Source organism: Macrobrachium rosenbergii, chromosome 59, assembly GCF_040412425.1.
Source record: "Macrobrachium rosenbergii isolate ZJJX-2024 chromosome 59, ASM4041242v1, whole genome shotgun sequence".
Classification (NCBI taxonomy): Eukaryota; Metazoa; Arthropoda; class Malacostraca; order Decapoda; family Palaemonidae; genus Macrobrachium; species Macrobrachium rosenbergii.
This window is the reverse complement of record NC_089799.1, coordinates 24,233,927-24,259,904: the sequence shown is the minus strand read 5'-3', so window position 1 is coordinate 24,259,904 and position 25,978 is coordinate 24,233,927. Positions and strand designations below refer to the sequence as shown.

Below are 25,978 nucleotides of genomic sequence, written 5' to 3'. Positions count from 1 at the left end.
CTTTACCTGTATCTTCATTGGCGGAGAAGTTGTCTTTGGCACCAAGGTGCCCAGTGGCACCAGAACTTCCTTCTCCAGTGGATTGTGGTACTTCTTCTGATGGCTCTCTCCCAGCACCCTTCATCTTTTGTACAACCATCGTCTTCTGAGCGCCTCTTTGCCGAGCTCACTTTGGGTCCCGAGCTCCTGTCGGCTCCCGAGCGCCCATTGGCTCCCGTTCCCCTCTTGCAGCAAGACGCTTCTTTGGCGCCCAAGGCTAATTCTGCTTCCAAGCGCCCGATTTTGTCCGTTTCTTCGGCAGCGTCCGTGTCTTCTTTGGTTCTACCTGCTCTTGCTCCGACAGTTGCACCCTCTGTTTTGGATCCTTCTGTTCAGTCGATCCAGCGCAAATTGGATAATATCCTGGGCTTAATTCAGAAAGTCCCATCAGCCCCCCAGCCTGTTGGGGATCTGTTGCCAGTCTCTTCAGAAGATGAGGAAGAAGCAGACCCTGTTACCCCTCTGTCGGCGTATGCCTCACTACTCAGTTTTCTGCTGGTGACTTTTCCTGATTACTTCTCTCCTGCAGCTCCGGTTTCTCCGGTTTCGACGTACGTGATTGATAATCAGACGACTTCTTCAAGACTTCCTAAAATGGTACTGCCTTCTTCAGCTTAGAAAGCTCTCCGTGAGGTGGAGAACTGGCCCTCGAGCAAGAGGGAGCAGGGAAGAGCCTCTTTTTTGTTGTCCCTCGTGTAGGTTGTCGCAGAGAAGATATCTTTTTATGCGACCGGAGAGGCTCCATCCATGGGACCACCTGCCTCTTCCCTGGGAGACTTCACCAGTTTAGTTGACTCCTCCAGACGGTTGGCATTTAATTCAGCCAAGATTTTGTTCTCGTCCTCAGAATTGGACCACCTGATCAAGGACTTACTCAAAGTCTAGGAAGTTCTCAGCTTTCTTGACTGGGCAGTAGGGGCTCTTGCTCGTAAATTGAAGGAATGCCCTCATATTCCTGAAGACTTTTCTTTGGATTTTTTGGGAGTCATCTCTTGCCTGGATAAGGGAATTAGAGACGGCTTGTTTGAATTATCCTCCCTTTTTGCAATGGGTGTCCTTAAGAAAAGGGAGCTTTGGTGTTCATACACCACGAAAGGAGTTACTCCCTCCCAGGAGTCCACACTCCTCTTCTCGCCTCTGGGCAAGAAGCACCTTTTCCCTCAAATGACTATGCTACAGATTGCGGCTGATCTGCAACAGAAGTCTACACAGGACCTCCTCACACAACCAACGAGACGGCCTAGAGAGTCTCCCGTCTTTCCCTCTAGGACAGTTTCTCCTGTTCAACCCCAACCCTTTTGGGGCAGAGGCAGACAAAGAGGCTTTCCCAGACCTCGTGGAAATGCCCATTTCACCCCTAGAGCAATCAAGACGTCATCCAACAAAGCACCTGCACGTAAGTGGGGATCTAGTCCTCCGCATACCTGTGGGGGCCAGGCTCTTCCACTTTTGGGAGCATTGGGAAGCAAGAGGAGCAGAGAGTTGGATTATTCAAGTACTAAGAGAAGGCTACTCGATCCCATTTCTGAAAAAAACACCCTTAAGCAACAAGTCTGTTTTGTTGATGACCTACTCGTCAAACTCTCCCAAAAAGTGACAGCTCTCCACGAAAAAGAAGCAGTTGAACTAGTCGAGGACACCTGAACTTGTACGTACAGAAAACAAAATTCAAGATATAGACGTCCTTGTCCGTCCTTGCATCCATTCGTCTGGAGGATTGGATAATCTCGATAGACATGAAAGACGCCTACTTCCATGTCCCAATTCATCGGGACTCGAGGAAGTTTTTAAGGTTTGTGTTCCAGCACAAAGTGTACCAGTTCAGAGCCCTTTGCTTTGGTCGGTTGACAGCCCCACAGGTATTCATACGTGTTCTCGCCCCAGTGGCAAAGTGGTTACACCTGAGGGGAGTCAACATTTCGTTGTATCTCAATGATTGGTTTATTTGCTCCCTGTCGAAGGAAAAATGTTGTGTGGAGGACCTTCACAAGACCCTTCTTCTCACCCAGGATTTGGGCCTATTGTTAAATTTCCAAAAATCTCAACTGACTCCTTTTCAGGAGATAGCTTATTTGGGGATGAGGATAAACTTGGAGTTTTAGTGTTTTACCCTCCCCCCAAAGGATAAACCCCTGCCTTCAGAAGATAAACAAATTTCTCGCCCTTCAGTCCTGTACTGCGAACAGTTGGATGAGCCTGTTGGGGACTCTCTCATCCATGGAGCAGTTTGTGTCCCTAGGAAGGCTTCATATGAGAAACTTCCAGTTCTTTCTGAAAGTCAATTGGAACAGGAAGAAGCATCCATATTCTTTCGTTTTTCCAATAACAAAGGAAATAAAAGATCTTGCTCGGTGGAATTCAAGAGACAAGCTCTCTCAAGGGAAGTCGCTTCTCCCTCTGAACCCCGACCTAGTGTTTTATTCAGACGCGTCAGACCTAGGTTGGGGAGCCCTCCTGGGAGACAAAGACAAAGAAGTTTCAGGCCTGTGGACTTTAAAACAGATGAAGTGGCACACCAACGTGAAGGAATTGATGGCAATTCGCTGGGGATTGCAAGCGTTTGCATCAGAGGTGTCCAGGAAGACAGTGTCTGTCCACTCGGACAACACCATGGCTCTATCTTACATAAGAAAACAAGGGGGAACTCATTCTTTCTCCCTTGTCAAGCAGCAAGAGCCCTTCTCATTTGGGCGGATCAGAATCGAACCCAGATCCTAACCAGGTTCATTCAGGGGAAATGCAGCGTTTTAGCAGATGAACTCAGCCGTCAAAAACAAGTTCTCCCCAAGGAGTGGACTCTAGACCCTCTCATTTGCATAGAGTTGTGGAAGCTGTGGAGATCTAGATCTGTTTGCGATAGCAAAGAGTCATCGTCTCCCCCTGTATTGTTTGCCAGCGCCTGATCCACAAGCTTGGGCAACAGACGCGATGCTTTTAGATTGGTCCAGCATGGATCTTTATGCCTTTCCCCCATTCAAGATGGTGAGAGAAGTATTAAACCAGTTCTGGAATCATCGGAATGTAAAGATGATGTTAGTAGCCCCATTCTGGCCAGCCCGAGAATGGTTCCCGGAGTTGATGGAACTTTTCGTGGATTTTCCGAGGCTATTGCCTCGAAAACCCAGTCTACTCTGACAACCACATTTCAGAAGGTTCCATCAAGGACTGTCCACTCTGGCTCTGACCGCATTCAGACTGTCTACAGATTGGTGTGAGCGAAAGGATTTTCAAAGGCAGTTGCAGACGCTATTGCTCATTGTAGACAACTTTCCTCAAGCAAAGTGGACAGTCTTCCATCACTGGTGGAGGAGAAACAACATCTCGTCTTCTAAGACATCTGTAGCGGAAATAGGTGATTTCCTTCTATATTTGAAGTCACCCAGGAGCCTTTCCACTTCAACCATTAAAGGCTACAAAGCAATGTTGAACTCTGTTTTTAGACATAGGGGTTTAGATCTCTCCTCTAATAAGGACCTTTCTAATCTTATCAAGTCTTTTGATACGACCAAACAGAAAGGAGATAGGCCAGTAGCCTGGAATTTAGACATGGTACTGAAGTGGCTGTTGCAACCATGTTTTGAACCTTTGCAATCTCTCTCCTTAAGGGACCTTACTAGGAAGACTCTATTCCTAGTAGCATTAGCGACTGCCAAGAGAGTCAGTGAGCTTCACGCTTTGGAGAAAAAGGTTGGACTCTCTCAAGGTAATGCAATTTGCTCATTTACTGTAGGATTCTTAACTAAGAATGAGTCCCCTGCCAATCCCTGGCCTCACTCATTCATTATTAAAAGTTTAATAGATATCCTAGGTCTGGAGAAAGTTTCATTGAGGATTTAATTCTAGAGGCACACTCACAAATTGATGAGGATACGTTGCCCATGGTGAAAGTCAAAGCGCATGAAGTGAGGGCAGTTGCCATGTCCCTGGCTTTTAGGCATAATTTTTCTATTGCCTCTATTATACAAACAACGGTTTGGAAATGCAAATCGGTGTTTGCAGCTCATTATTTGCGTGACATTGAAACAGTCTATGAAAATTGCAGTACCTTGGGTCCTATTTCGATTGCTGGTATGGCGTTGGGAGAAGAAGTGTAGGAACTTCTTCGTCCTTCCTATTTTTTTGCCTTGATTCATGGTGTCGAGTTGTAGGGGAGCCTGAGGGTACTTGGTATTTGGAGCGCTCACCAGTTTTTTATCCACAATGGTTGGGTAATAGTTGCTGTAACGTTTGGCTATAGGCGATTGTGTTTGTTTTTTATTCTCTAGTTGTGTTTTCTGGTAGTGTGGCCAGGGCAGGGGTGACTTGATTATTCTTTGTGTGCAATCAGACACTCCTTTGCAACAAAGGGATCCCGCTATGTAGCAAGCAACTCCTGGCTACACCGCCACACCGCTGTGAGTTGAGATGAGCGCCATCCAGAGGCAGTTGTTGTTGTTGTTGTTGTTGTTGTTGTGGTTCCCCAGACTCTGTTATGCCAGGAAGCCTGCACCGCGCATGAAGGACACCACGCTTACTGGATCTGACCATAACTGTGTGGTAGTGTGGATGTTGTGCTGTTGTCTAAGGGCTGCCAAGTTAGGGCAATCTACTAAGAGATGTGTAATTGTGTGAGGACTAACTTGGCAGAGTGGACATATGTCTGTTTGGGTGTTGTCTATGCGGTGTTTGTAGGTGTTTAGTGATTGGTGATGACCACAGTGAAGTCGAGTCAGGTGTACTCTCTCCAATCTTGAGAGCTGTGTTTCTGTGCTGCTTATGTTGGGTGGGGGTGCGAGTATTTTGTTGTTGGGAAGGTCATTAAGTGCTTGTCTGGTGAGGTGAGTATGGATGTGCTTTTTGTTTTGTGTGATGTTTGTGGGTGGTGGTATAGAATTCAAGATATTTGTATAGTGTCTGTGTGGTGTATTCGCTATTTGCCTGTGTGTTGGAGGGTGGTCGTGAAGGTAATAGCATGGGCTGTTTGTGTTGTTTATGACCGATGCCAAGAATTGTGTGCCTCTCATGTCTAAGTGTTGCCTGATGGTGAGAATCTTGGTTTTCGCGTGTAAGTGTTCTGTTGGTGTGGATTGTGTACTGCCAAGGATGATTCTAAGAGCTGTGTTTTGTATTATTTGTAGTTTGTTTAGTTGTGTGTTGATATGGCAGGGTGCCAGGCTGGGCTGGCGTAGTTTATTATGGAGCGGATGTATTGTTTGTATACTGTGATGAGCGTTTCTTTTGTTGTCCAAATGTTGTGCCTGTTAGTGATCTTAGTGCATTTAGTCTAGGTCTGCATTTCTTGATGATGTTACTGACATGTGGAGCAAATGACATTGAAGTGTTGTATGTGACTCCTAGGATTTTTGTTTAGGTGTGTGTGTGGAATTTTGGTGTTGTTCAGCGATGCTGTGGGTCTGTACTGATGTTCTTTGTTGTGACTAGTGAGTAGTGTACTTGTGGATTTTGTTGGTGCTACCTGTCATCTGTTTTTGTGAGCCAGTTTTCAAGTTGTGTTATGTAAGTCTGTACTTGTGTGGAGCATACGTTTTTGTCTGCATGTATTGATATGATTGTTAGATCGTCTGCATATGAGGAGATGTATATGTTATTAGGTGGTGTTGGTATGTCATGCATGAATGGGTTAAAAGTGTTGGGCTTAGGATGGAGCCTTGTGGGACGCCGTTCGGGAAGTTTCTGATTTTGGATGACTCGCCATTGTAGTGTACAAATGCTTGTCTGTCTGTTAAGTAATTGGCAAGCCAGCGTTTGGTGTTGTTGTGTAGTGTGGTGTTGTAAACTTTGTTGATGAGAAGTGGTCTAGAGATGGCGTCAAAGGCTTTATTTATGTCTATTGTGATTAGCAGTGTTCTTTGTGGTGGGCGTCTGAAGTTAATGCCATCTTGTATTTTTGTGTAAGGTTGGTGAGTAGTGTTGTTGTGGAGTGGTGTGGTCTGTAGCCATGTTGAGTGGGTGACAGTGGTATGTGTGGTGTGGTTTTGCGTAAGATGAGGCGTTCTACTACTTTTGATGGTGTGCAGAGTAAAGTTATAGGTCTGTATGAAGCTGCTTGTGTAGGTGTTTTGTTTGGTTTTAGAAGTGCTATTATTTTCCCCAGTTTCCAAATGTGTGGTATAATGCAGTGTGCGTCTGAATAATTGGCTATGTTTGTCAGTGTTTGTGCCATGGGGACCTAGATGTTTTAAATGAATGTTTGAAATGTTATCGATGCCCATGGCTGCAGAGTTTTTAAGTTGTTTAATGATTCTAGCAGTGTCTTCTGTTGTGGCTAGTATTACTGTGTAATCTAATGGGAACTGTTGTTTGCATCTGTAGATGTGTCTGTCTTCTTTGTATTTGCGTAGGTGGCTGATTTTTGCGTAGTGGTTTATTAAGATGTTGGCTTGTTGTTTGCGTGAAGGGATCTTGTCAGATGTGGTGATTGAGGCGTGACTTTGAGTGTTCCCACTGTTTGAATTGATGAGACTGTTGATAGTTTTGTGTAGTTTGGATGGGTTGGTTCTGTAGTCTAGTGTACCTTGAAAAGTTTGCCAGTTCTCTGTCTGTGTTTGAGTTAATTTGGTGTTTATTTCTGTGTTTAAATCATGTATGCGATTTGTTGTGATTTGTGTGTGTGGGGTTGGTGTATTTCTTAAATTGTTTCATTCTGTTATGAGTCTGTTTATGTCAGGCGTGAAGTTTGGGTTGTAGTGTTTTCTGTTGCCTTTAGGAACGTTTCTTTTGTCTGCATTGTTTATTATGTCGTTGAATTGTATTGTTGTATTGTTTAGTGTCTGTGATGATGTTATGTGTGTGTGGTTTAACTCCTGGAAATGAGCCTCAGTGGTTTCCAAGTACTCATCCCAGGCAGCGCGCTTGTAGTTAGGGATGGTGTGTCTTGTATGTGAGAAAGTGGTTCGGAGTGTTATTAAAATAGGAAGGTGGTCTGATGATAGGTCTGTTTGTGTTTTCCATGTGATTGATGGTGCTATGTTGGGTGAGCAAAATGTTATGTCTGGGGAAGTGAGACTAAAGTTGGCTTGGTGTGGTATGTGTGTGTGCATATCTGTGTTGTTTAGTATGTATAGCTGGTCTAATTGTGTTGAGATGTCTGTGCCTCTTTGTGTGATGTCTTGGTGGGCGTACTAGTCTGTGTGTTTGGCATTGAAATCTCCTCCCAGAAGTATATCTGGGAGGGTATTCAACGCCTGCAGTCTAATTATGAAGTTTGCTGGTAAACCCGGTGAATATTCTGGAGGATGTATGTGTTGATGATTGTGATTTGTTTATTGTGCCCTATTTTGATATTAAATGCTTGTAGTTCTGTATGTCTGTCTACTTGTGTTAGTGTTCTGATGTACTGCATTTTTTCAGTGTAGGATATGTTATGGTGTATGTATGTGATGAGGCCTCCGCCATCACCATGTTGTCTGTCTTGTCTGATGGCTGTGTAATTTGGTATGTTGGGTGTTTTATGTGTGTGTTTCAGTTTTGTTTCTTGAATGATGGCTATGTGGATCTTTTGTTTGTGCATGAAATGTTTTAGTTCAATGTGTTTGTTGCGAATGCCGTCAATGTTTAATTGTAAGATGTTTATGTTGCGGCGATTATGTCTTAAGTGTGTGAGTGCGTGTATTTAGTGGTGCATTTCTGTGGGCGTTAGGTGAGTGTGTGCTATGGGGTGTTGGGGTTTGTGGGGATGTTTGATTTGTAGGAATGGGTGATGGTGTTCTGGGATTGGAGGAAAGTGTGGTAGATGTGGGAGATGGTGATCTGTTTGGTGTTGGTTGGTTGGTGTTTTGTTGGATAAGAAGTGCTTGTTGTGTATTGTTATTGTTTGTTTGTGTGTGTGTGTTACGGCATATGATGCACTTCCAATGTACATTGTAGTCTTTTAGTGTTCTCAGTGTGGTGCACTGGTGTACCCACCCACCACACAAGTTGCAGTGGACTGATCCACCCCCGCCGCGAGAAGCTGTGACTTGTGTGCTGCAGATGGGACATGTGTAGGGGCCTGGGTTTAATTCTATGTCACCGGCTAGGATTAATTGTAGGGATATAGTAGCCGGGTTACCATATCCCTTCAGGGAAAACTGGAGATCCAGTTGCGCTGGGCGCCACCCGGGCGCGGTACCCTGCGGAGCATTTGGGAGCCACTCCTCCTCTTCTCCCCTCCCTTGTCTTCGCAGTGGGGTTGTATTGTGGACGTTTGATCCAGGCGGCCGTCGTTCCACCGCCGTCTGGAGAGGTCCCACGACGATGACGCGTCCACTCCGGAACCTCCAGAGGCAGTACTTTCCTGTAGCAGCTCTCTCAGCAGGTAAGGAACCAGCAAGCATATTAACTAATGCTAGCAATAATTCTATTTCTTTTACATTGCTAATTTTAATGTGTTAGGATAGATAACCCATGCATCCCACCTCCTATAATGTGGGATTCAGCTATGCAATTACTTGGTAAGTAGCTTATATAGAAATGACATTTTTATAATAAAATAAAGTTTTATATATACTTGCCAAGTAATTACATGATCAAAGCCCTTCCTCCTCCCCTTGCATGGTTGGAAGGCATAAACATATTGAGCTCGTTTGCTAAGCTGGTTCCTCTCTTACTCCGAACATGGGCGGGGTCCCTCGCCTGGCCAAAACAAAAGTAGCACTACCGCAAATTTCAAAATTCTAGCTGCCGGTTAATAGAAACTAATAGTTATGTAAATACTTGGTAAGTGTATAAAAACCTTTACTTTATTATAAAGATGTCATTTTTGTTTTATGGATATATTTTTTAAGTGTCTGTTGTAATTTTTTATATTTTTTAAGTGTCTGTTGTAGAGTTTTATGAATCAAGTGAATATATAGCCAGCCAAATTCTGAGTCATCCATTAAAACAGGACGTAATATAGTGCAGTATTTTTGTATCGTTATAGGCCAAAAGATCACCGAACTGTATCAGTTTTCACACCAAAGGAGAAGGAATTAGTGTTTGATATTGATATGACAGATTATGATGAGGTGAGTTGATGTGAATTTTGAAGTTTAGTTTTGTATTGAGTGACAGTTTTTGTTTTTGATATTTTTATGGTCACTTGCAAGAATGGTTATGCATAATGCATAATTTTGCATTCTCTCTCTCTCTCTCTCTCTCTCTCTCTCTCTCTCTCTCTCTCTCTCTCTCTCTCTCTCTCTCTCTCTCTCTCTCTCTCTCTCTCTCTCTCAACTTTTCATTAACTGTCGGTATTAAACAAGGTATATTAATCTTCTACAAGCATTGTTACTTGAGTAATCAACTTGCTCTTTCCAGTTTGGATTTAATTAATAGATGTGATGTATGTATTAAAACTTCAACACTTTTTTTCTTATTTGTACAAGTATAGTACTGCAGCAAAAATTAAATAAGCAGTTATTTGCCAATTTTTTTATTTCAAGACTTTTACAAGACATTTTTCTTACACACACTAGGCAACTTTAGATTCTCTGCATAATTTTAACAGGTTCGGGAATGTTGCGAAGGTGCTGAAATCTGCAACAAGTGTTGGAAGTTCATGACAGTTGCTGTTAAGATTCTAGATACTGCCTTGAGAGGTTAGTCTGACTTGCTCTCAGAGCATTATTATCCCTTTCACAATCATTGTTTTCCTGTTACACATTGGAATACTTCAATAACAATTTCCTTAGAGTTTTTGGATGCCCATTAGCTGACAAAATTTTCAGGCATAGCACCTGATTCCATTTTAAAATATTTATATCACTAAGTAAAGAGTTAAAGTAAAATGTTATATAAAGCAATAAAGTTATTCTGATCCTGTATAGAGCAGGCCTAACAAATGATATATTTTATAAAGATGTTGAAGAGATAGGCCGGCAACACAGTATATTGATTAATAATAAGATATTTATATCACTAAATAAAGAGTTAGAGTAAAATGTTATATAAAGTAATAAAGTTAACTGAACCTGTATAGAGTAGGCCTAACAAATGATATATTTTATAAAGATGTTGAAGAGATTGGCAGGTAACACAGTACAGTGTATTGATTGACACAGCAAAATCATAGTCAATATACTGTATAAATTTTTATCACTATGGGTGCTTCAGATAGCTATAATCACCAAAGAAACTGCTTGAAAAAAGTATTGTACACAGCACTTAAACCCTCCTTACTTACTTATATACACTACTATGTTGATTCCCCTCCCAGACCATACATACAATACACACTACTGTGTAGCTTCTCTCCCAGACCACATAGGCACTACTGAGCATCCCGAAGTGGGCATTTCATTCATGGGTCATTATTAGTTTTAAATGTTACCATATCCAGATTTGCCTCATAACATATTTTGTCCATTTTCTGGAAGAATCATGTACTCATGGGTTCATTTTCTGAAATTGTACTTTATAACGCTTAGTGGTATACTATAGTGCTTACTTTATTTTTTGTGTGCAAAAGGTTTCAGACTTACAGAGCATGTTGTTCTTTTGTTGATGTACCAGTTTACTGATAGAACCTTACCTGCCATTATTATGTGAAGATTAAAGGGGAGTTTCTGTTATTTTTATTTTTATTAATACCTAGAGGACTTTGGCTATCAGCACCTTCTTTGGGTGTACTCTGGAAGACGTGGCGTTCACTGTTGGGTTTGTGATGCCAAGGCAAGAGCTCTTTCACAGTCGTCCAGATCTGCTGTTGCGGAGTACCTGCAGTTGATCAGAGGAGGAGAAAATGTGTCAAAAAAGGTTTCCTTGCAGTCAAAGTTACACCCATCAGTCCAGTAAGTTGATATCCTTGATGTACGCTAGCTGCATTCAGTTACAACTTGAATGTAAAAAAAGTTAATGTAAGATTAACCTTAAACAAGGTAACACTCACTTCCTTGTTATTATGTATGAATTATTTCTTTCCGTTGTGTCAGGATTTTGATTCCCATCCTCTATTTTTTTTATTTCAGTTTAATCTTTTATTTATTGTTAGGTAAAAGGATACTTTAATTTTCCCATTTTAATGCTTTAATAGTATATTTTCACATTAGTTACATATCAGATAGTTACATATCAAAGTGTTCCATATGGGATGCAGTGTTCACTCTGAGATTCCTTGGCAACATCTGTTACAGAATATTACAGAATAGTATTACATATGAGATGGAAAATAATCAAGAAAATACAAGATGCATGCAGATTTGGTTTTGGGACTAGGTTATGTAGTGGGTTAAGCTTCAACTGAAATACCTGTTTCACTTTCTCTGCCCCATGCACTTAACTAACTTGACAGCTTTTTAGTTTTCTGTAAAAGAAAAATATTGTGCCTTCTTTGTCTGTCCGTCTGCCCTCAGATCTTAAAAACGACTGAGGCTAGAAGGCTGCAAATTGGTATGTTGATCATCCATCCTCCAGTCATCAAACACACCAAATTGCAGCCCTCTAGCCTCAGTGGTTTTATTTTATTCAAGGTTAAAGTTAGCCATAATCGTACTTCTGGCAGCCCTATAGGTACCAACAACATAGGACACCACACTGGACCATGGCTGAGTTTCATGGGCCACGGCTAAGAGTTTTATGGGCCGTAGCTGAGGCCACCACCAGACAGAAAACTCAATTGCGCCGAAGAAACTTATTTTTTATTTGTTACATGTTGTAGGGGGACTTTACTATTCAGTAGCTGGTATAAATAACAACAAAGTACATATCAATGGGAAGGTAGTCTGCTTCTTATACACAAGGCTAATACAGTACTTGTAGCCAGAAGAAAAGTCTTACCTGTTAGAAATTATGCAAATATATGGATGTTTTAATTTAATCATGGCTGTTGAGTATTTGCACAGTAAGATATCTTGTATTTTTATTATGTTTAAAAAATATTGAGATTTATATATTTACTTATATAACTATATAAATGTCATTGTTTTGTGATGGAGGATAACTTTATAGCACACACATGACATCCACTCTCTCTCTCTCTCTCTCTCTCTCTCTCTCTCTCTCTCTCTCTCTCTCTCTCATACACAATTTATATTTTTTGGCTCTGTACTGCTCAATAACTGGCATAAATACCAGTAGCATATACTGTATATTAAAAAGGCAGTATGTTGTCAGTTTGTGTTACCTTATTTTTAAGAAAGAATAAGGCAAAACTTTTTTACTTAAAAAAATATTTTGTTATTGAATTCTTCATGTATGCATGTAAATATGTAGATTGTTTCTAAATGATATATTGATGACCAGTACAGAGGTAAAAGTATTTAGCTAACTTTTTTCTTAAAGAGTATTCAGTATTAACATTTTTATTAATCATGTGAGGTTTAGAGGGTCTCAAAATTTGTCTGTGGCTAAGCCCACTCTGGCCAGTCGTGAACAGACGAGTGTAGGTGTCATTTTGTTGCTGATTACCTGTACTTTATTGCAGAATGTCCAGAAATAGAAAACAGAGAATGTTAAAATGTCACAAAAAATTTTACTGGATAATCGTGTTTAGTACTAAAATCTCACTGGTTGGGAGTAAGGACATCATTTGAATCTCAAAAGGTTAAATGTGGCCCATTAGGGGTCAATACCCACAGTTTGCCATATGAGTAGCCTTCATGGGTAGTACTAAAGGTTACTTGTAGCATCCCTTTTACCCAAGTTGCCTTGCCTTTCCTGTTTGTCTCTTCTTACATAGCTGTCCACTTTAATTTTTTTTTTTTTTTTTTTTTTTTTAATTTTAACTTCATATTAAAGAGTAAATCTTTTAGGCCAGCCTCTTGATCCTAGAAATTTGTGTCAGTAGTTCATTTAAGCTTCTTTTATTATAATAATCTTTTATTATAAGATTAAGAAACTTTGTTAGAAACTAGAAGCACTTAAGTAGGTGATTAGTTGGTGACTCAAAAGCTTACCAAACTATGTATCGATTGTAAGGAAGTTACTTATGTTTATCCTATTACAGTATAGCAGTTTCATGAATTTTTTGTCAGAAATATTAATGGTATTTATAACTCCGTAGGAGAGCATTCAAAATTGCAAATCGTTACTTTGAAGAGATTATTCTAGAAGACCAAGATCTCCTTGGCACTCCAGAATTATGGGGTAAGGTTTTGGCCTTAATCCCAGATGCAGACATAAGAGAAGCTTTGGACAGGACTATGCCACAGTGTGTAAATTCAAGACAGAGGTGGAACACCATTCAGGCTGAAATCAATAGACAAGTTAACAAGGTACAGTATTACTCATCAGACTGCTATATTTGAAATCATGATTATCATGAGTTGTTGATTTATAAGTTTTTCAGAAGCATTGATATCCATGGTGGTGTTAACTTCAGATTGCACATAAATGGGACTGTTAGATATTTCCACCAAAAGCAGTAGGAAACTTCAAGTTTACCACAAGTGTTGTTTTCATTGTCTGTGTCTTATTTGTCTCTTATTTTTAACATCTCTTCATTTTCTGTTGGCTCAAAGTGTTTTATATAGATGTGCAGCATGGATAAAAGTAGATGTATTAAGAACAATGAACAAGTGGTAAACTAACTGTTGATTCCTATGGAAAGGTATTAGAAAATCTAATGATTTAAGTAGGGCTGTGTAGGATAACCAACAAAAAATATTCACCAAAAATTATATGAAATTTATGCTCTCTCTCTCTCTCTCTCTCTCTCTCTCTCTCTCTCTCTCTCTCTCTCTCTCTCTCTCTCTCTCTCTCTCTCTCTCTCTCTCTCTCTCTCTCTCTCTCTCTCTCTCTCTCATACAGCTTTTTCATTGACATTCAATGCAATATGGTATATGTACTTAATACTGTAAAGTAGCATTTTTATTTATATAAACGTATATTGTTTAGTCTATAAGCGTGTGGGTGTGGGCATAGATAAACTATGCACTTAATAAGTGTTTCTTACCTCTCTCTCAAATTTTGACAGAGAGGAGAGCAAACACACAATAAGTGCATTTGCTAAATGTGATGTGCACTTGTACATGTACTACACATGCTTTTACAGACTTAAAATATACATGTGTACACTACTCTACAGTATTAAGTTATATATACTGCACTGTATCGAATAAATGTCAATAAAAGTATTGTACAAGAGGGAGACAGACAGTGACAGAGAGAGAGAGAGAGTGGGTACACAGTAAGTGCGAAGCCTACCTTAAGCATATATATATATATATATATATATATATATATATATATATATATATATATATATACATATACACACAATGGAAAAGATATTTATAAATCACTGCATCAGATGCAGTATACTACACTGCATTAAATGAATGTCAATAAAAAATATTACAGTAGAGATGGGGAGCACTACAGTTGGTGCAAAGTGTTTCATAACATGTTAAAAAAGACATTTTATCAAATTTTTAGTAAAAAATTTCATTTTGGATTCTGTTTTGATTGTAAATTGTCATGTTTTGATGATTTTCTGATATACTTATGAAAGGAATAAAATTCTCTCTAATTTCCTCAGGGGGATTCCAAGAAGGCAATCAAGCCAAACCTGGTTGCCGAAATCATACTGCAGTTTGTGTATCCTCGACTTGATATCCATGTTACAAAGGGCCTAAACCACTTGCTCAAGTCTCCTTTCTGTGTCCACCCTAAGACTGGACGAGTTTGTGTGTGTTTTGATCCTCTGAAAGCAGATGACTTTAACCCACTGCATGTGCCACATTTAGGGTGAGAATCAATACTGGGGTTGCTATAAATATTTTCTCCAAAGGAACTTCAAAGAATGTAGAAACACCTGAACTAGCTATTATGATATGGTGAACTAGAATTTAAGATATTTTATATCATATGTCAAAAAAAGTTTTCTGACATTTGTTAATGAGTAAATAGTTTTAATGTTCGTCATTCATCATAAAAGTCATAATCATATCAAATATTGCTGTTCAGAATTGTGAATGTTATACAGTATTAATTTGACAGTAAGGAAGTATTGTGTGAATATGTTGTCATTTTGATTTTAACTGTATTTTATACTCCTGAAAATACTTTTCTTATATGAGGAGTTTCAGTCATTATGAAGCATCTCCACTGGTGCAATGTAGTTGGTCATGATCTTTAAGGATGGTTTATGAATGGTAAATGAGTTATCATAGTAAGATCAATACACTATATACAACTAGTATATACAGTTGTTACATACAGATTTTGTAACTCCAAATTATGGTTTTACAGAGTATTGAGGAATAGAATGTTTAGTCTAAGAAATCCATTCAAAAACAGAAAGATCTTAATCTTAGGTGTCTACTTTGATAGTTATGATATAATACACTGAAGTTTCTGCTTTTTTTTCAGTCAACTTGAGAAAGAAGTCAGTGAGTATGATGCTAAGTATAATGATACAGAGCGAAGTGCTGTAGCAGAGTACAAAAAGACTTCAATGAAACAGTCTATGGCAGTGTTTGAATCCTTCCTTAATAGACTGGGAGCAGAAAATGCAACCAGAAGGCTAGAGGAAAAGGGTAAGTTGGGTTCAAAGGTTTGCCAACTACTAGTCTTATTCAGGTTTGTAAGTATTTTATTACATATGTTGCATGTTTGCAAAACAATTTTTAATGCAAAGAATACTTTTTCATTATAATGACTTGCAAAAATTTAAAATTGTTTTATTACATTTGTTCATATTTGCAAAAAAATTTATGCAAAGATTTATGGGATGAGCAATATAAATTTTCAGACTTTGTTTGGAAAAAATAAAATAAAGGTAAAATATTCCCTTAACCCCACCGGTAAATGCCGGTGGGGGTGGGATGAAAGGTTACATACCCATGAAAACAGTTCAGGGGTTTGTTCGGGCGACATTGGCCAGATATATATATAGCTGTCCGTCTGCCTCAAGCTGTTTGGTTTCCTTTGTCTCCTTGCGCTTAGGTTGTTAGGCGTCATTCTCCTTGGTGGGAAGAATACTCAATTTCCTGTTTATTAATTCAGATTTAGCCTAGCTCTGTGAATTGGTAGCTAACATCTGTTTCAAGTTTCTCGGGATCCAGGGTTTTCGTTAACTTGGGAGTTTTTGTGCTTCTCTTGACTTTTGGTATTAATCTTGATGTGGATTGACCACCTTTTTCTGGACTGTTTTTGATTTTGCATGACTGCTCTTTAGTGTATGTCAGGAGAACACATTCAGTGAATTATGGGATGTTGTCAGGAGTTTTGGGTGTGCAGTTCCCAAAGGTAGAGCTGGTTAGGGATTGGGATAGGGGGCATGTTTGTTAATAGATGATCGATGAAGGAGTGCTGAATCTTCTTCTGATGCGAGCTGGAAGGCATCGTATGTTTGCAAGTTGGGCTGTTCAGTCCTCAGGATGTCCTACCCCCTCCAGGAGTGTGTGCAAGAGTCAGGTTATTTCCTCTCCTGATAATCCTCTGTAGTTAATGTTGCACCCCCTGTGGTTTTCTTCACGGGCCCTCCCAGATGTTTTTCGGAGGGTTTGGCCCTGGCGGAGATCTGATAAATCCATCCGTTCTTTTCGAAAAATCAAATGACATCTCTTCAAAGTGTTGTTGAAGTGGAGTGGTCCCCAGTGTTGTGGAGGGGTCGTCAGATCGGCCCCGTAATGCTTTGGCCTGATGGCGTCAGTGCTGGTGTTGGTGATAACAATGAAGGTTACGGGGTCCCGCGATCTGACGCCCTTCAGGCAGGTCCTCGTTTTTCCCAGGCTGCCAGGGATTGAGCAAAGGCACGCATTCTCGACTTCTTTTCCCTCTGAGGCAGTCCTCCTGCTGGGTGGAAGGTCAGAGATTATTCGCCCTCTGAAGAGGAGCGTCCTCAAGAGGACGCCGTCAGTCTTCTTCGTCCTGTTGGGTATCATGAAGCTTTTCCACCGCAGAAGAGGACTTCAGGGAGGCCTGATGAGTGACGTTTCTGAGCGCCCCGGAGGCTCTAAGGAGAGAACCTTTATTGCTGTTTGAGGAAGAAGAAGGCGCCCCTCGTCAATCTTCGCCTTCCCCGATTGTCTCTCCCCAGATGATTCTTCTCCGTCTAAGAAGATTTTGTTGGAGATGCAGCGGCAGTTGCTCTTATTGCTGAGAGGGACTCAGTTCTTCAGGTGGACTTGACTTGCAGTCAAGTTCATCTTCCAGCCTCTTCATATTCCAGCTCTTTTTCTTCCCCCTCCTCTCCTCATCGTCGTGGGATCAGTCGCCCTCTTAGAGGAAATCCCCGGATAATTCCTGCCCAACGTGGTTACTAAACTCTTCAAGAAAAGGACAGCCGCCCTAGGACCTGGTTGCTCAGCGTGGGGACGATCAAGAAGATTCTGGATTTCAGGCGGACGCCTCGGATGGTCACCTCAGGGCGTCACCAGACGCTCCCAGGACGCCCTCTCCAGGAAGTTCTCTTCAAGTGCCGGGCCTCATTCCTTCCTTCTGGGAAAAGAAGTGTCTTCCTTTGGCTACATCCTCGCCCCCTAAAGTGTTGGGTCTGTTCTGTTGGCTGTTGTGGGAGAGGCTAGAAAAGGATCCTGCTGACGCCGAGCCCTCGACAGCCCCCTCTTCTCCGATTATCAAGTCTTAACCTGGGACTTCTTAAAGACTTGCCGAGACCACTTAAACCCTTCCCAAGTTGGTACTCTCCACCGCCTTCACAGTTAAATTATTCCAAAAGAGAAGAGAGGCGTGGTTTATGAAGATGAGGTCCTCGGGTGGCTACCAAGAGGGCTTTTAAGAACCCTCCTTCAAAGCTGGCTGGAGTCAAAAGTCCCATGGCAAGACCTCTTTTGCAGTGCTTCTCCTTCTTTCTGGGAGGCTGGTATGTGGTCATGCACGGAGAGGATATCAGTCCTAGAGTTCCTTCCCTTCTCAAGGGATTTCACCAGCCTTGTCGAGGCTCCCAGAAGGTCCCATCTGTCTTTTCTGCCCTAGGTTTCTTGGACTTTGTCAGAGACAGATCATTTTCTCAAGGTCTCTTCAAGCTCATGGAGGTGTTAATTTTTTTGGATTGGTCTTGGGAGCTATTTTTAAACAGGTGGAGCAGGCTAATGTCGATCAGCCTGGGAGAGAATCTCGGGTGTCCTTAATTGCATGAACAAGGCTGTCCATGATGGATCAGAAGAACTTCCTCCTCATTTTGCCATGGCCACTCTAAAGAAGAGGGCCTTGGTGCTCTTTCACATCTAAGGCTGTGACTTCTTCGCAAAGGGCAGAGTGATTGTTCGCCCCTTTGACAACCATCTTTTCCCCCAGTCTTTGATTTGGGACATCCTTCAGCCTTGGAGAAGGCCACACAAGATCTTCTGTCTATGTCTTCCACCCCTTCAGGCCTTCTTCAGCTTCAGTTTTGTCCACCAAGAAGAAGTATCTCCTCTTAACAGGAACTTCTTCCTCCAGGTCCAAACCTTACTCAAGGAAGAGGTTTCAACCAGAGGAGCAAGTTCCCTCAAAACCTAGGGGTCATGCCAAAGTGACCCTGTACGCTCCAGACACCAGTAGGAGCCAGGCCAGACTCAGCCTCTTCTGGAAGAATGGAGAACAGAGGTGCAGACTCCTGGTGGTGCAAGTGTTCTTGAGAAGGGTTACAAGATCCCTTTCTCGTTCGTTGCCAACCCCTCACTCTCTCCAGGATCTCTCCCATTTCTTACCACTCAGGAGGCTCAACAGTTTTTCTTTTAGAGACCTCCTGGAGCAGTTCTTAGAGAAGAGAGTCGTGGAATAAGTTCTGAAGTTGGATTCTCCGGGTTTCTACAACAGACTATTTTAGTCCCCAAGTCAGTCGGGAGAATGGAGACCAGTCTTGGATGTAAGCATCCTCAATCTGTATTTTGAAAGAAAAAAGTTTTCAAGATGGAAATGCCCCAGTCCGGTTCTTCGGGCTTTAAGGCCAGGAGATTGGATGGTGACCTCTGGGACATGGAAGATGCCTATTTTCCATGTTCAGTACATCCTCACTCCAGGAAGTTCTTGAGGTTTGTTTTGGGGGACAGAGTTTCTTCCAGTTCAGAGATCTCTGCTTCGGCCTGTTTGTGCACTGCTCCCATGATTTTCACCGGTGATCATGAAAAATGTAGGTCAGGTGGCTCCACCTGGAGGGTGTTCGTGATCTCCTTCTACCTGGACGATTGGCTCATCCGTTCATCATCGGGGAAGTGTCTGGAGGACCTGACTTTGAGGTTGAATTTGACGAGACTTGGGACTTCTTGTGAAACAAGAAAAGTCCCATCTGATCCCCTTCGAGTCCATTCTTTATCTGGGGATCAGATGGACAGTCTGGCTTTTCGAGCTTTTCCATCTCCCAGAAGGGTCTCCAGCTGCCTTTGCGGTGGAAAAGTTTCTCCTTCCTGGACAGAAACATGCTCAGCCCGGGAATGGATGAGCTTTCCTGGGAACTCATTTCTCGCTGGAGCAGTTTGTTTCCTGGGAGGTCTTCATCTCAGACCGCTCCAGTTTTTCCTCAGGAGAACTTGATGGACAAGGAGAATCTGGAAGAGACATTGACGGTCTCTCCTTTAGTCAAGGATCACCTGAGATGGTGGTTCTCTGGTTAAAGTCGCGGAAAGGGTTTCGGGGTCTTAGATCTCTTCAGAGGCAACCATCTCTGCAGATGTTCTCAGACGCATCCAGGGAAGGATGGGGGGCAACATCTAGCCAAGGGAGGAATGTCAGGCACCTGGAGAGGGGAACAGGTGTCCACATCAAATCTCAAGGAATTGGGGCCATCTTTCTGGCCCTTCAGGACTTTTCAAGACCCACGTTTCAGGCCAATTGTCCAAGTGGCTGTTCACGGACAATACCACAACTCTAGCTTACCTCAAAAACAGGGGTACCCGATCCCTTTCTGTTCATCCAAAGAGGGAGACCTTCTTTTGGACGGACAGCAACAGGGTGGCCCTGATCCTCATGAGGTTCATTGCAGGGAAAGGAGAACATCCTGGCGGACCTTCTCAGTCAGCAACATCAGCTCTCCGACCGAGTGGACCCTTCACAAGGAGGTATGTTTAGAGTTGTGGAGGATCTATGGGGCACTCCCCTCTAGTGGATCTCTTTGCGACCTCCAAGAAAGACTCGTCTTCCATTGTTCTGCTCACCTGTTCCAGACCCAGGAGCGACTTAGCCATAGACGCCATCCTCTGGGACTGGAAAGGCCTGTTTGCCTATGCCTTCCCTCCTTCGGGCAAGATTCTGGGAGAAGTGATAAACAAATTTGAAATTCCGGAAGGAATGAGGATGACTTTAATAGCCCCTTCTGGCCAGCAGCGGATTGGTTCCCAGAGACCTTGGCCTCTCCTGGTGGACTTTCCAGCCTTGACGCTTCCACTCAAAGGGGTGGACCTTCTCAAGACAGCCCCACCTAATGAAGTTCCACCAAAACCTCCCACTCTGAGTCTGACAGTCTTCAGACTATCACAAAGCTGGCAAGAGCAAGAGGTTTTTCAAGCAAGGCTGCAGAGGCTATCGCCAGTGCCAGGAGACTCTTCAAGCAAGTTATACCAATCCAAGTGGGCTGTTTTCAGGAAATGGTGCAGGAGTAAAGGAGTATTCCTCGACCACGACGTCTGTACCACAAATAGCTGATTTTTTCTTTTTCATCTCAGGCATTAAGAATAAAATTGAGTCTCAACTATCAAGGGTTACAGGAGTATGCTGTCAGCAGTCTTTACCACAGAGGCCTGAACTTGTCCAAATAACAAGGATCTTCACGGACCTCCTCAGATCCTTAGAGACAGTCAAAATACCCCAAAACCTGAATCCTTCTGGAATCTGGATGTTGTTTTGAGTTGGTTATGTCTCAAGTGCTTTCGAACCTCTAGAAGATCTTTCTCTTCCCTCAAGAACCTCACTAAGAAATCCCTGTTTCTGGTTAACTTTGGCGACAGCTAAGAGGATTAGTGAAGTGCAGGCCATTGACAAACATATGGGTTTTTAGGGTCCTAATGCTGTATGCTCGTTAAACCTTTGTTTTCTGGCTAAGAACGAAGTCTCCTTCAAACCCTTGGCCCAAGTCTTTTGAAATCAAAGGTTTCCGGAGATGGCTTGGGCAAGAGTCAGAAAGAGTCCTGTGTCCTGTCAGGGCTCTCAAGTTCTACTTAGCCAGGACCAAGGAGATCAGAGGCTCATCGGACAGTCTGTGGTGTTCAGTGAAGAGGCCTGATCTTCCCATGTCCAAGAATGCCCTGGCTTTCTTTTAAGAAGAACTCATTAGAGAGGCTCATTCCTCCTGCCTAGAAGGTGACATGAGACTAGTCAAGTAAAGGCTCATGAAGTAAGGCGCTCAATAGCGACTTCAGTGGCTTTCCAAAAGAATATTTCACTTTAATGATATTCTTGGAGCCACCTTCTGGAGGTGAAGTAATTCAGTGTTCCTTAGGGAGGTTATTTGCGTATCAGGATGTGAAGACAACATTTGAAGACTGCTTGGTTTTAGGGGAACACACTAGGGGGACTTTATCTTTCCTTTTCCCCTGTGGTTTTATGTTTTGGGAGAAGAGGGAAGCTGGGGTGCTCATCCTATCCATTTGAGCTGCTGGGTTAGGAAGGATTTTTAATCTTGTTGTTGTGTTTTTCAGTCTGGTTGTTCCAATTGTCAGGGCATTGAGATGGGACGTCTTAGTCCCAATTTTTTAGCCTATGTTAGGTTCATTGCCTTAGATAGGCCACCCAATGCCTCTGCAGGTGGTTGGTCGTTGCTCCTTTTCAAAAGCCCTCTACCTGTATGGTCTCATGATCTAGTTTATTGTGGTCACGCCCATGGTGTTCAGGTTCTTTTTCTTTTTTTATCTCCAGCTTTATAGGTCCTCATCCTACCTTGCTGGAGACTTTAGAAGTGCAGAAGTCAGGCTTGAAAATGGTGACAGATGGTAAAATGATGTTTCAGCTATGCTAACAGGTAAGGAACCTCCTCCCTGCAATCGCGTTACATTTCTTTGTTTCCTAAACTGACCTGGGTTCATTCTGTCTCTTCCCACCCCAACGGTGGCATTCCGGTATATATATATCTGGCAGGTAATTATATCAGTGAACAAAATGATATTTTAATGATAAAATAAATTTTTTGTTAATACTTTTACAGTGTTTTGGCAGATATATGAAACATTTTTGCCCACCCGCCTCCCATTTTTGAGACAGTGGCATGTTTGCAAAAAATCTGAATTGAAAATGGGACATTTGTTGCATATTTGAAAAAAAAATCCCAGCAAAGATTTATGGGATGAGCAACTAACCTTACCTAGCACAGACTGAAATTGTGCTTGAGTTTTGAAATTCTGTAAAAATATTTTGGAGAAATACAGGAAATATATATATCTGCCAGGTAAGTATGAACAAACTTTATTTTATCATTAAAATATCATTTTTGAAAGCTTGAAACCCAAGGGAAAGATGCAGTTGCTGAACTGAACTTTTGAGAATATTGGTTTCCACATATGTGAGATGAGATGGCTTGCCAGATATTATAGGGCTACCTGAAAAAAAGGAACAGAACAGTAAATAGACTAATACCTTTAGTAAAGAGACAAAGAAGCTACCTTACAGCAGAGAGAAAGAGGATCTAGAGTAAAACCAATTTAGGATGAAACATTGGCCCGATGTCACTTCTCCATAAGCTCATAAACCATTTCCCATTCCCTACCGCTCCCTGTAGGGGTATTATAATCCAGTCGTAAAATTTCTTGTTTTGTGTTGTCCTCCATAAATCTCTTCAGCTAACCAGTAGCTGCGTCTTAGAATTAGTCTAACCATTTCCTTGACTGCTAGTACTTACTTCTGTAAAAGCCTGGGAATTGTAAGCAAAATTAATTTTTAGGGGAACATCTAATGATAGACTAATAAGAGTTGGAAATTCCTTTTTTGCATAGTATGTAACACCATTTGTTATAAGACACTTTGATCAAATTTATTAATATTTGTTACTGACTGCAATCTTTTCTTTTCTTGTCTTGGCAAACAGGAATTTCAGATTTTCCACACTTCTTTCATCTTCCTTGCATGTATAATAACCTGTTGTTCTGGATGACTTAATTTCTTCAACATTTCTTTGCATAGCATTTTCAAAGCCATGCATAACCGTGAAATCATTGACTTGAACATTTAAAAGGTGTCATGGAGAGCCTTCCATTGTGGGTGATTCATGATAGGGACGCTGTGACCAAAGAGCTTTGACTACCTGACCTTTATTTGCAAAGGTCCAGTAGGGGGTTAGTGCCATCAGTGCATCTCATATGGTGCACTGTAGGCATTACTTGCAGGTCTTTGCAGTGTCCCTTCAGCCATAGCTGCAACCTTTTGCATTCCTTTTACTGTACCTTTGTTCATATTCTCTTCCTTTCGAAAATCTGATTTTCCACCCTCTCTAACAACTGTTTCATAGTGCAACTGTGAGGTTTTCCTCCTGTCACACCTAGGACCCACTAAGGCAGGTTGGCCAGACAGTGACGTCACACGGGCTCATCACAGTCAGGACCCACTGCTGGCTCGTTAATACAACAAAACATTTGGCCATCCTTCGTCTTTGCATTAATATTTTCAGTTTTGTATTAAATTTTTTTTAATGGTAGTCTACCAGTAACCTAATTATTTATCAGTGTCAGCTATTTTGTTAAAAAATGCAGCCTCATATGTCACAACTGTAAGTTAATTTTTCTATCAATAGCAAGGTTAAGAACTCCATATTTCTGTTGTTTTAAACCATATCTTCACATGAACTGTAATGAAGACTACTCAGAGTACCTCAGGCGTTCAATAAATGAAAAAGAAATTTGTCCTCAAGTTGCCTATATATATTTACAATAGTAGTAAATATTTAACTGTACTTGGCTTATAACCTGTTAATCATGGGCCATGGCTCACTTTATGCGATCGACTCGGGTGACTCATCTTTAATCCCTTGTCTGCCTGACCTGTCATAGTGGGTCCTGGTTACACCTTTCAACCTTCTTACTCACAAATTCCCTTTCAACACTAAATGACCTCATAGGTCCCAGCTCTTGACCTTTGGCCTAAATTCTATATTCTGTTCTTTTCTCTGACAGACAGGAGAAGGCAAAAGAATGAGATTATAGAGACATGAAAACGTCTCTGATAGGCACCATTGTTTTAACTGAAACTAGGTCTACTACGAGATGAAGGGGTTTGGGTGGGGTCACTAATCAACTAAATCATGTTTGATTCACTGTGATTGAGGAAGGAGATAAAGTGCCTCAGTGGTTGTAGCAATACGAAAGTAGTGCCAGCATAAAACTGTCATAACTGTGACAAAGAAAGGAACTGATCTAACAATACTACACACATCGTAGAATGTTATTGAATAATAAGGATTTATTATTCAGTATATATTCTGGAGTTGTGAGATATTTTAATATTAATTGTGGACTTAACGTGCTTTCTTGATAATCCAAAACTTATGATAATTATAATAACTGATATTGATAAATATCGATAGTTGGTGGAGACAGGTAATTTTGATTTTGCGATGAATAAAATTGAAAAAGATCCAGTTTTAAAGTACTGTACAATGACGATTGTATTTTTTATGGGTAGATATGTTGTCCAGCAGTCTAGGTTATGTGGTTGAATGTATTTTCTGCAAGCATAGAGAAAATCATAATAAATGTGCATTAGGTGTTGCACTCATTCTGTTTTTCCCTGTGTTCCAAGATAACTGTTATTACTGTGCATTTATGTATTTTTGTTACATACTGTACAATTTTAAATGTTTCCAAGTTAACAGTATGTCTATATACATTATTGCATACACATCCCCACATTCTCTCCCCCCACCTCTTTGTTCAAATTTTTGTGAATAATTAGCAGTTCATGTAGATTGTCTAAGCATCAGTTAGTGCCCTTAACCCTTAATGGACGGGCATCATCATATGAGTATCTAAAACAGGTTTTGAGTGATGGACAGACTAACTCATATGAGTATTAATGTTACGCGCCATTCGGTTTGGATGAATTTAGCGGGAAAATGTTCATATCACTTCAGTGGCCCATAAATTTGGGACGGCAACTGAAATAGCTCAGCACGGGAGAGACATTGATCAGTATGCCTTGAGATTTCAGGGGGGAATGTACTGCCTCTCTGCAGCTCCAGGATGTCTTTTTATTTATTTGCTCATAAATATACCCAAGGATTGCTGTTGGTTTTAGTCAGCTATAATTGTAATTTTGCAAAGAAATATTAGAAAAAAACATGTACTAGTATACCTCACAAAAAGTTACAGTATCTCCCCATCTCAGTAAATCTCGTAAATATTTTACAACAAGTATACTCAGAATTTGTTACTGATTTTAGTTCTTATCCATTATGATATTGTGTGAGCTGCAATTGTAATTTTACAAAATAAAATAAATTATTAGAAAAACATGCATAACTTTGTGAAATTAGCATATTTTTATGAGTGCCTTGTAAAAGAGGCCCCACACAGGGGTGTAAATAGTCACTTTCAACTTCCTGTGGAAGGTAGGGGAAATATTTTTTAGAACTTTTTTTCTTACACCATGTGCATTTGCATATCTTCCTCTTTCCATTGATGTGTTTTTTTCTTAAGCTGGCCAACCTAAAAGTTTGCCCAGTCTAGGGGTGTGCTTGATATATATTTAGCCTGTCCCTTAATGGTTAAGAATATGGGTGGTAGATTATGGCAATGTCATTATTAGTATTAGGCTTTTTCTAGTTCTGGTGGTCTATTGCAGGAGTTAGCTCTTATGCTGTGGTACCCCTCCAGCTTTTGATATTGCAAGGTAGCCATGAGTATGTCCTTTGCCCATGATTTTATCAACTTTTTCCTAGCGTTGATGGTGGATCTTGAACTCTCCTGAAGGAACCAAGTCAAATTGGTAGAAGTGGATTGGAGTGTTACGTCTCTTGATGCTGCCCAAGCATTTGCGGGCACTTGTCTTTTATGTTCTGTTGTAGATTTCTGCCATTCAGATTTTGTGATCTGGCACATTGGCTTGAAGAGGTTGCTACCAAGAATTGTGTGGGGTTTCTGCTGTCAGACCTTAAGTGTTGCTTATTTAGAGGAGCCCACAA

At 41.3% G+C, this 25,978-nt stretch overlaps 1 protein-coding gene across 1 annotated transcript in view; it reads left to right on the top strand.

Annotated features, from left to right (window-relative positions):
• Positions 1–25,978, top strand: part of DNApol-alpha50 (DNA primase small subunit) — a 44,565-nt gene that overhangs the window by 10,442 nt on the left and 8,145 nt on the right. The window contains exons 3-8 of the mRNA XM_067102233.1: positions 8,942–9,026; positions 9,506–9,596; positions 10,592–10,787; positions 12,998–13,208; positions 14,474–14,682; positions 15,307–15,473. Of these exons, the coding sequence (XP_066958334.1) occupies positions 8,942–9,026; positions 9,506–9,596; positions 10,592–10,787; positions 12,998–13,208; positions 14,474–14,682; positions 15,307–15,473 (959 nt within the window). The remainder of the gene's footprint in view (positions 1–8,941; positions 9,027–9,505; positions 9,597–10,591; positions 10,788–12,997; positions 13,209–14,473; positions 14,683–15,306; positions 15,474–25,978) is intronic.